An 11106-nucleotide genomic window follows, 5' to 3' on the forward strand; every position below is an offset into this window, starting at 1 on the left:
GCTGGTCGAGCTAAACCTGGAGGCGACTGAAAGGCTCTGATGGATGATTCGATCGAGCTTGTGGGCTGTGGGTTGTGGGTTGCAAAAAAGTACAAGATATGTTGCACGTCCGCCTCTCCATTCACTCGGGACCCCTTGGATGTTTGGTCCTCGTCGTTTTGCCTGACCGAACTATAACTAGGCCACAGCTCAGCGTTGCTGAACCGTAACGGCCACAAACTCAAAGCTTATAAGCCCAGTCTTCTGCTGCTGTGTCTTTGGCTTGTGCTTTGCAACCCTCACGCGCCGCGCATACACGAAACTTGCTGAAGAAAGGAGCTGGACTTTCTGTTTAAATCAACACAAGACACTATCCAAAAGAGAGTCGTCAACATGGGCTGGATTCACACGGTGAACTTGAAAGTCGCCAAGAGCCCCGTTGGGCGATGGTTCAGACTCGATGGCTCTGGCCATGTAAGACAATCCCGCTCCCATGTGGCACTGATCCAGACGGCTGACCCCCCGCGCAGAAGAAGACTCGGGCGAATTCTTATTTCTTTACCGAGATCCGTGCAGGTCTCGCGACCTTCTTCGCTATGGCGTAAGCCTTGAATATTAATCCATGGGTCTATTGACTTGAAGCTGACCAGTCGATCAGATACATTATTGCTGTAAATGCTTCCATTGTGGCCGACAGCGGTGGTACCTGCGTGTGCCCGCATACAGAGGACGATTTCACTTGCGACGCCAACGACGACTACATGATTTGCGTCAATGGTATAAAGAGAGATCTGATCACGGCCACCGCTGCCATCTCGGCTCTTGCATCCTTCTGCATGGGCCTGTTCGCAAATCTGTGAGTAGCTTCGGCATTTGACCTTGGCAATCCTTGGCGATGTTCGATACTGACTGTATGTAGTCCTGTTGGTCTGGCCCCCGGTATGGGACTTAACGCATACTTCGCATACACAGTTGTTGGCTATCATGGCACCGGCTCCGTTCCTTACCAGATTGCTGTCACTGCTATCTTTGTCGAAGGATGGATCTTCTTTGCGCTCGCTCTGTTCGGAATGCGACAATGGCTTGCTCGTGCCATCCCTCGATCCATCAAGCTTGCTACAAGCGTCGGTATCGGCCTGTTCCTGACTCTCATCGGTCTGACCTACTCCGAGGGTATTGGTCTGGTTGTTGGCGCAACTTCAACTCCCCTGGAGCTGGCTGGCTGCCATGACTCCATGAGGGACCCGGACACTGGTCTCTGCCCTGACAGCGACAAGATGCGAAGCCCCATGATGTGGATAGGAATCTTCTGCGGTGGTATCCTGACATCGATCCTGATGCTTTACCGCGTCAAGGGTGCGATTATTGCCGGTATTGTCTTGGTCTCCATCATCTCGTGGCCGCGTACGACTCCTGTCACCTACTTCCCTTACACCGCCGTTGGAGACGACAACTTTGACTTCTTCAAGAAGGTTGTGGACTTCCACCAGATCAAGCAGGTTCTCGATGTCCAACAGTGGAACGTCGGCGGGTATGGTGGCCAGTTTGGTCTTGCCCTGATCACCTTCCTTTATGTCGATATCCTGGACTGCACAGGTACTCTGTACTCCATGGCTCGTTATGCCGACTTGATTGACCCCGTCACCCAGGACTTTGAGGGCTCCACCCTAGCGTAAGTCCTCTCTTATTGAAACGAGTTGAGGCATCGCATGAAACTGACTGCCTTTTAGTTATATGGTTGACTCCATCAGCATTTCCATCGGCGCTATTCTGGGTACCCCGCCAGTAACTGCCTTTATCGAGTCCGGTGCTGGTATCGGTGAAGGCGGCAAGACCGGTTTGACTGCGATGACCACTGGCATCTGCTTCTTCATCTCGATCTTCTTCGCACCCATCTTCGCTTCCATCCCACCGTGGGCCACTGGCTGCGTTCTGATCCTGGTCGGCTCCATGATGGTCAAGTCCGTCGTCGATATCAACTGGAAATACCTAGGCGACTCGATCCCCGCCTTTGTCACCATCGCCCTAATGCCGTTCACCTACTCCATTGCCGACGGTCTGATCGGCGGCATCTGCACCTACATCGTCATCAACACCGTCGTGTGGATCCTCGAGAAGGTGTCTGGCGGCCGCATCGTCCCGCCCAACAAGCACGAGAAGGAGCCGTGGACGTACAAGATTCCCGGCGGTGTCCTGCCGCCGTGGCTGGTGCGCCTCTCCAAGGGCCGCAAGGACTTCTGGCGCGACGACTCCAACTCCATCTCTGGCGTGGAGTCTGCGCATGAGGAGGTCACTGATAAGGTAAGCGGCAGTCCCGAGCCCACTGAGGCCTCTGCTACGAAGGGCGGCCCGGCTGAGATGCCTGTTAAGGGTGGTCCCGGTGCGTCTGCCTCGGCGGAGCCATCAACGGAGAAGCTGTAAGGGTAGTGTTGGGTGTGTCGTGTTACAATAGGACTGGTTTGGCAGCGGAGCGGACAAACATTGTTGAGGATAAAAGGAGCACTGGATACTTGTATTATCACGTTGATACCACCTTTCTCTTAAGACGAAACTCAAGCATACCAAAATTCTTTCCCATTTTTGAAGATGAGATGGAAATCCAAATATTTGTACACCTTGTGTTTGCTCCTATTGATACACAAATTTGCCAAATGCATAATTTCTAAAACCTGTCCCGACTTGAGGTTTGTCCAAAGATCCTCACAAAGTGGCTTACCAACCTACACCCGATAAGCCATTCCTTTCTTCCAGGCTCTCGAAATTATCCCAGCAAAAGCTACCATCTAGGTCTATACCATTGGATAAGACGTCTCCAATTAAGTTTTCCTCGTTCGAGCAACCATAGACTGTTGACTTGGAAAGTGGCTGTCTGCTTTCATGAGTTAAGCAATCATACTCTGGCTCCTCCTGGGTTTGTTCATGGACTAATATGCGTCCTTCATCTTCCTGCTGAGTTTTTGCAGGACGGGACCAGACCATAAGATGAGGCTGCAGCGTTTCACCCATCAGACCGACGCCACTATCGATGAACGAGTCTGCTGGTGTACTTGCTTGTCCTCTCCCTAAAGAGTCAATCTTTTTAGACTGGTCCAAATCCGGAGCATCATCGGCATCGTTGGAACGGCTTAATTGGTTCCTTGATTGCCACTGGTCATATATTTTGTCAAGGCCTCTTCTGAGAACTTCATTGAGCGCGATGTTTGATATTTCGTCTGCCAAGACAAGATTATTGGCCCTGAGATCTTGGTCCAATATACCTGGTCCATATTCACCAACGTAATTGCGGAACGAATTGAGATCCTCTGATAGTTCAAGGTCAATGTATGGTGATCTGGGTGGCGTTATGCCCTTGAAAAGAATTTTCCAGATGGCGAACCATTTTTCAATTTTCGAAAGGCTTGAATTAGATCTTCGAGATAGATCACGTCTCTGTTGATGTGAGATACCGTCTAACTTTGCGTCCGGTTGTCGAACACAAAACTCTTGAGTTTGATGCCTCTCATGACCTTCTTTGTTTGAAAATATGATCAGGCAGCGCTCGCAATAGAATATAGGGCTGTGGCTTCTGTCAAGATGCTGCTTGACGCGCGAGATACCAATGAGCTGCATTCGGAAGCATTTTCGGTGCTTCACTGGATCGAGTTTGTAGAAATGACAGGCAAGTACCCTTGGAGGGCAACTTCCCGCATCTGTTCTTGAACGCTTGACGCGCCGCTCAGGCGAGTCGTCTCTTTCTTCATCGTCGTCCTCACGGGAAAGTTTTCTCTTTGTAGTAAATGTACCGGTCCTTTTGGTCTTTGATATAGACGTATTGGAAACCATGGGATCTTGCGATATAGCTTCTGTGCAATTTTTTTTCCCGGTAGAAGCGAAATCTGAAAATAGAGGTCTGTCTTGCCCAACTACCGGCTCTTGAGCTTTCTGTGAGACATACACTCTGCGATACCCATGTAGCAGTCGCTCGACAATCTCTTCAATAACAGGAAGGGCTTTCTGATCAATGTTGAACACTCCAGAAGAACCCTGTGACGATTCTGAGATCGAAAGCATATCCGAATCAAGCGACAAATCTGTTTGGATCGTAGACAATTCTGAGTTGTGTGCGGAGGTTTTGTGACTTATTGGTAAGATATCGCGGGGAACTTGACGATGGATGTTAACTGGTACGGCTAACGGGGTTGATCTCTCATTCTCTTCCTGGGCTTGAATCCTTCTGGAGACATGAGTACAACTACGAACAATATGCCGGAAACGTCGGAGTTCGTCGAAATTTAGAGACGATATCGTATCATCCTCTGGTACAGAAGCAGAAAGACTACTGACGTCACAAATGGTGTAGTTCGATGCGCATGAAGTCTGCCATATCAGTACGCCTTCCACCTCTTTTAGTCTCAGCAGTGTCCTTCGAGATCCTTGCAAAAGAATCAAGCCATCCTTGATAAAGAGCCTCGATGTTCCGATAAATTGCAAAAGGACATCCACGGTGATCTCCACACCAGCACAAAGATGCGGACGAAGATGCGTTGGGTAGCCGCGGACAATGACTGGAGATATGACGTCTGTCCACCGGTGATCCATCGAAGAATGAAACGATATGGTATGTCCATCTATCCTCTCGTCATCAAATCCTACGGTCCAACAACGCTGCGCTTCCGGCTGTCCCAATATGTTTTGACATGAAAGACAACGGGTGATTCTCGGCGAACTGTACATTACACTATTTCGGTGTGTTGATCGAAGGGCTGTCACGAGCCACGCCAACTGCTCACCGCACTCCGCAATCGAGTAGGCGGGCCCGTCCACTGTAACGGTCAAAGCAATCTCATCAAACGCCGCGCTGGCAGTTATGTCGCCTGAATATGAAACTAGACTTTGTAAGAATGATGTCTTCCCGGCTGCTTTGGCATATCTGTCGTTGCTCACCAATGTTTTGCCCAAATTCGGCTTTAGCTACCCATTCCAGGATACCTAAAATAACCTGTCCCGTTGCTGCCCAAGTTTGATCTAAGTACTCCCCAACAGTACTTGTTTGAATTTGATCATCTGAGGAACAAGTTGATACCATCATTTCGAAAATTGTGCGTCGAGTTGCAGTTCGATATACGGGATCCGTTATACGCCAATCTGATATTACTATATTTGATGGGATATGAAAAGCTGCGGTATGCTTGTTAGGGGATTGCCATCTGCTGATCGTGCCTGTGGGTAAATTTTCATTGATTTCTTGGTGCACCTCGGCCATTATACGTGGCTGCAAATCATCCCAATAATAGATAGCTTGTCTACGCAAGATATTGATCAACCATGCGTATGTCGGGCTATCCATGACGGCCGTACTATAGGCTGAGATTTTATTAGCGTCAAGGTCCATTTCTTCAAAAGCTCCCACTCCTTCGAAGTACTGGGACAAATCTCTTTGTGCGTCATCAGCGCCGTCTTTCTGGGCCCACAAAGTCATTTTCTCATTCAAAGACATGCCGGCAGAATGATTCTCCTGAGTTGGGATACTTGGATTATCGCTCTGTAACATGGCCAATAGATTATCACTGATGTCTCTGTGTAGTTCGTTTAATTGATATTCTTGATCTCGGATTATGAAGCGACTTACTCATGATGTCTGTATATAAAGTGCATGATTTCACGATTTAGTGACTGGGTATGACTGAGACCAAATTTGATGGCAAAAGCCTTCAAAGTCTGGGAAAGGTATCTCGACATGCTCTTCCAACTCTCGTGATGTATATGTGGTGCAATCTTGTCATGCATATCATGGCAGATATCATGAAGACATTGTTGAACAAAGCCTGCCATATCCGTCTTGACTGTAGATATTAGAGTCATGGAATCGTCCTCTTGAGATTTTCTTGATGGCAAGCAAGGGGGGAGACCTTCGATCTCTACATTTTGACCAGCGATGAGAACATTGGGAGAATTATTCGGCCTTGGCCCTGACGCATAGCCAGAGTCTGTAAGAGGCATTTTGCCATGCGCAATGGCATGCGACCCAAGAAGGCGAGAACTTTCCTGCATCTCATTAAGACCGCTATCCATTACCTTTTGCTCCACGACGTTCCATTTCTCACCCGTTCCCAACGCCAAACTCTTCTGTAAGCCCATATACGCCTTGGCCGCTTGTTTCTTGTACCAATTGTCGACTTCTCCACACTCTTTTAGCCACTGGTACCGCTGACGACACGCATAAGGAGTCTTATTAGGCCAGAATTTCTGCTGGATTTGTGCCCAGTTTAGTCCATCGCTATGGGCATGCAAGAGAATGTAATCATCTGCAAAGCTCCAGGTTCCTGAAGCGACTGGAGGCTGAGCTGGAAGTGAGGATGGCACAGTGAAAGATGATAGCATGATGTCTGGGATAGAAGGGGAGAGTGCCACGGCGTATTGATTGTAAAGTGGTGGTACTATCAGAGGAGTGTGTGAAGTAGATGTAGCTTCATTTCCGTAAGAGTCTGCAGATTGAGTCCTTTGAATAGTAAACGGGGGGACAAGGCCAGAACTCCCCCAGGGGAGCTTTGAATTCTCTATTATTGCTTCCTCAATTCTCTTCGGGGTCTGCTGTGTGGTGAATACTGCATGATCATGTATGTTCTTGATGCCAATGTGACTGGTGGAGGGACTGGCTTGTTGCTCGGAAGACCCTGCCTTCGGCTTAAGGACTTCTGGGTCTTTGACCAAATTTAAGGCATTCATCGGTGCCTGAAACTTGCCTGGAGCTGGCATTTCTGCGATTTTGATATGCTGTACTGCCTCTAGTCTCATGTATTGAAGTGCGGAGCGGTAAACTGCTTATGTTTCTTGTAGAGGCCCAGGGAGTACTACACATAACCGATTAAGAGAGATCTGGACATCTATCATAGCCGCATTTACCTATGAGTAGTACCAGAATTCAAGGTATAAAATTTGTTCCTAAGTCTTACCATAGGCATTGCCTGGTGTTGTTAAGCCGAATGAGGAGTGATGAATTGTCTCTAGATCATATACCTAGTAGTGTTACATAGGATAAAGTATTGTGCAGTCTGACAAGAATTTGCTGGTAGATAAGAATATCAGAATGGCATCGAGGGTCGAAGTTGCAGGATGCGGTGAGTGGCAGGACGTTTCACAAAATGTTTGGATGAGGCAGCCTGTAATGTTCAATTGGCCTGTTTTCCGCCAATCAAAACAGGCAATCACAAATGTGCTGATTGAGCTTTTGCGTTGCCAAATTGTGAGGTTGCATCACAGACGCTGTATTGTGCATGCTAAGTGGTGTATTTCCAAATAATACCTGGTGCTGAGGTGTAGATGAATCAAAATCATCGACAGATTTAGGAACTACATCAATCCGATCATCAACTCCCGTCTCATGTCAGTGATTTTGCCTCTTCAGACCAGTTGAAGCTCACTCGCGCTGATTGGCTCGCAGGTGGTTGTAGCGTTGTGAGTGGCCTGTGCGTTTGGACCTTTCTCCAAGCACCACTTTAGCTCAGTGAAATTGATCTAGATTTTTTTCCCTCTATCAATTGTCCACAGCTTGGAGCTTCAACCAGCAACTCGACAGCCACCACGCATACGATGCGACAATTGGGGCGGCCTGAGTGATATATCCACCAAGATGCCTACGCGCGTACCTGCGCACTCCCTTCAAGCCTGCGCCGAGGCCGCAGCGCTCGCGTGCCCTGCCAGATCCGCATCAGCCAGATTCTTCTCCTCCACACCATCATGCCATGTGGCATCCACAGTCCTGAGGCGGAAGATGAGACTATGGCTCCAGGATGAAGGCAAGAAGTTCAAGACACACAGCCCCGGCTCGGGGCCGAACTACATGGGCTCGCCATACCAACCACTACAGCCGTTCCCCGAGAATCCGAACTTCCTTAGCGAGCGCGTCCTCTCTGAAGACGCGCGGGAGATGATCTGGGAGAAGATCATGCGGCACGGAGAATCGATCAAAGCGGTCTCTGCGGAGCTTGGTGTCGACATGAGAAGAGTGGCTGCAGTGGTCCGTTTGAAGGAAGTAGAAAAGGATTGGGTATCGAAAGTAAGCTTGCTCTCGTCCTCATCTCCCCTAGCAGATGGATACACTTTCCCCTTTACTCTCCTATGATGATTACCATTCATTCGATTAGTCTTGAAGACATGCAACACATGGTTACACATTTAGCTTTGCGAGCCTCTCTGAGAAGAGTTCAATCCTCCAGTCTTTGCTCCCTCCTCTGGTTTACTGCAGAGTGAGCTGACACTCGATGTTCAACTAGGGAATACCACTGGCGAAGCCATACGCCAAGGCTGTGATGGACATGCTTCCTCAAACGAGATACCGTCCGGGCGAGAAAAACGCCCATGAGCCCATCAACGAGCTCCATGTCCACAGCCACACCATGCAGCAACTATTCCTCCCCACCTCCGAATCAAGGCAATTCACGCGTGAGGATGCCGCCAAGGCGTTCCACGACAAGATGATGTCCCCAGACAAGAGGGTACCACACCCCGAGCTGATCGGCATGCACAGGGAGATCTTATCGGGCAGTGATGAGGTGGACAGCTTCGAGAAGTTCAAGCAGCAGGCGGCCGTCTCAGAACGAGAGATCGCCGCCCGAGAAGTACGAAAGGCACAGCTGGAAGAGGAGCGGACGACGAGAGTGGACTCTGGCCGGTTCGAGTTCAGGTTCAAGGAGATCAACGTCGATGATGTGGGCAAGGACGGCAGGTCACGAAAGGGCACGGGCTGGAGATATGGCGTGCCTTTCTATGACAGAAAGAGAGGCCAGGTCAAGATTCCCACCAGCGTTGGGTAATCATGCCTTCTATCTTCAGACACGGCGCTGGAACTGTATGATAGCGAAGCGGGAGCCGTGTTCGCGGCTTGAAAAGACGAGGTCGAGAACCTCCCACGTCCCTCTATTAAGCGAATCCCGGAATTTGTGTACGGACAATGTACTCTATAGCTGTATCTAGCTGTATCATATTAAGCGGAGAGAATTACCTCAAATGTTCCTCCTTTCACTCATGCATTAAGGAATCAACTCTGCATGGCTCTGCCAGTCCAACGGCTGCTCGCCATCCTGCAGGTCGACGACCAGATTGCGACGAATCTGCGCAATGGCTTCGGGCGAGATACGGAATTGGTCAATGATGAGCTTCTCGACGGAGCCGTACTTCTCGCGGATCATAGCCAGCGTTCCGAGCATGCTCTCCTTCCTAATCGTTGTTAGATGTCACAATCCCGTAGTCCTGTAAATCATGAGACCTAGAGCTTGAAGGGCCACTCACTTCGAGCTGACCATGCGCTCTGCACCGTCGCGGTCGGCCCTGAGGGCATCGCCTTGGATGAGCATGTTGATGAACTCCTCCTTGCGCTCCTGCAGGCCCAGTTCTGTGAGACTGTACTCATGGGCAACAGCGTCATCCTCCACGCCGCACAGACTCAGAATCAGGGCGCAAATGACGCCTGTTCTGTCCTTCCCAGCCGTGCAGTGCACCAGCAGCGGAGTGGGAGCATCGCTGCTGGCCAGGTGCTCCAGGATGGTGGTGAACGGGGCGTGAGGGTGGTCTTCGGCCGAAGCAGCAGCCAGAATGTCCTGGTAGATGCGGACGAAGCCCTGCGAGGGATTAGTATAGCGTCTGGCTGCTATAGAATGATCCGAGCCAGGGGTAGTTGAAGAAGAGGGTGTGCAGCGGGGTCGAAGATGGAGGGGCTGGAATAGGGGGGAGCGAGCGCCAGTGATGTCAATCCGCAGTGACTACAGCGAGTAGGACGAGATCTGGTGCGCCTAGATCTAGGGGATGGCAGCCTGAATGGCAGCCTCATCTTTATTTGATAGAATGGGATTCCGCACAACCTACCTCGGGTCCCTTGCTGGAATAGCCACTGTAACGCTGCGCGATGGCCTCGGGGCTGTAGTCATGGTCTCTGAATACTGGGACGAACACTCGCTTCGCCCCCTCCCACTCTTTGACCCGACGACCTGCTGCATCGGCATCCCGCTGAATCTCCACCTCGGATCTCAAGTCGTAGACATGAGTGATACCCAGGGCATTTAGCTTGGATATGCCTTCGTCGGTGATCTTGGAGGGCTCAGATGCGCGGAAGACAAGGTTGCGTTTGACCACTTTGCCCGGCTCGCCGGCTACCGGATAGCCACCAAGATCCCTGAAGTTTCTGAGGCCCGGGATGTCCACGAAGGGGGGCGATGGGAGGGTCATGTTGTCAATGCCACTTCGGCTCTCGGTGAGACGAAGACTAGGGAGCACGCCGCTTCGCCGATCACGGGATTTGCGGCTCCAGCTGGGACTTGGTTGTTGGTGAAGCGAATTGTGAGTGAGTCCTCGGGTGTTGGTTAGCTAGTAAAGTAGGTAAGTCGGTGTAAACATAAAGCCACTCGGCAAGACGTGATCGTGTCTCGAGGTCGCACAAGCATGCAGTCGGCGCCCGGGATCCGAACATAGCAGAGAGTGTCCCCCGGATTTACTTGATGTGCACCGGAACTAAACGGCTATTCTGAATGCCGGTTGTGAAATAAATGCAGCTGGTCCTAGAACACCAAGTGACAAGGTTGCCAACTCACTTGCAGTACTCGCGGCCTGGTGAATCGGGCCAGTCATTCCATACTTCCAGAGTACGTACGTGGGGCTAAACGTACAACTCAGTCAACTCCAGTTGAGGAGGGGGAAAAGACACAGCCAACTAACTACCTAACTAGTCCAGTTGCCAACACCCCTCTAGACCCGTATTTTGCCTCGGCTCTTGTTTGTTTGAGACCCTTGGGTTCTTCTGGCTGTGCTATACGCCGCAGACAAAAGAGGGAGAAGAGAGAAAAATGCTGCTGCTGCGCCCCTGAGTCCAAGGCTTCCCTGCCTGAAGACTGTGAGGCTTCGCCATCCCCCCTAACACCGAAGAGCCTCAAAGACCCTGAGGCCCCCGAGAACAAGCCTGCTGTTTCCGATCTCTTACCGTCGGGTTCTGCTGTACTGTACAGCTGCCCAGATCCTGCGCTGCCCCCCTTCCTGCCTGTTTCGTTTCGCTCTCCGTCTTTGGTTCGTCTGATAATGTCTGATAATGTCTCACATCACTCTGCCTCCCCCAGCAAAAGTTCCTGTTCCTGCACAACATCGTGTGGCAAAGCCACCACC

General features: G+C 50.5%; 3 protein-coding genes across 3 annotated transcripts; 2 read left to right on the forward strand and 1 right to left on the reverse strand.

Annotated features, from left to right (window-relative positions):
- Positions 1-372: 372 nt before the first annotated feature.
- On the forward strand, positions 373-2400 carry UCRPA7_8757 (putative inner membrane protein yico protein; the record flags this gene model as incomplete). The annotated part of the gene is made up of 5 exons (XM_007921267.1): positions 373-453; positions 510-580; positions 638-835; positions 899-1651; positions 1710-2400. The coding sequence occupies 5 exons, from the start codon at positions 373-375 to the stop codon at positions 2398-2400; spliced, it is 1794 nt and encodes a 597-aa protein (XP_007919458.1).
- Positions 2401-7729: 5329 nt separating this feature from the next.
- On the forward strand, positions 7730-8771 carry UCRPA7_8758 (hypothetical protein; the record flags this gene model as incomplete). The annotated part of the gene is made up of 2 exons (XM_007921268.1): positions 7730-8014; positions 8232-8771. 2 exons carry the CDS (start codon positions 7730-7732, stop codon positions 8769-8771), a joined length of 825 nt encoding a protein of 274 aa, XP_007919459.1.
- A 216-nt stretch (positions 8772-8987) lies between these two features.
- UCRPA7_8759 (putative tyrosine phosphatase protein) lies at positions 8988-10179 on the reverse strand (the record flags this gene model as incomplete). The annotated part of the gene is made up of 3 exons (XM_007921269.1): positions 8988-9174; positions 9247-9575; positions 9820-10179. The coding sequence occupies 3 exons, from the start codon at positions 10177-10179 to the stop codon at positions 8988-8990; spliced, it is 876 nt and encodes a 291-aa protein (XP_007919460.1).
- Positions 10180-11106: the final 927 nt, after the last annotated feature.

This window comes from Phaeoacremonium minimum (genome assembly GCF_000392275.1).
Source record: "Phaeoacremonium minimum UCRPA7 unplaced genomic scaffold PA7_03_scaffold_607, whole genome shotgun sequence".
Classification (NCBI taxonomy): domain Eukaryota; kingdom Fungi; phylum Ascomycota; class Sordariomycetes; order Togniniales; family Togniniaceae; genus Phaeoacremonium; species Phaeoacremonium minimum.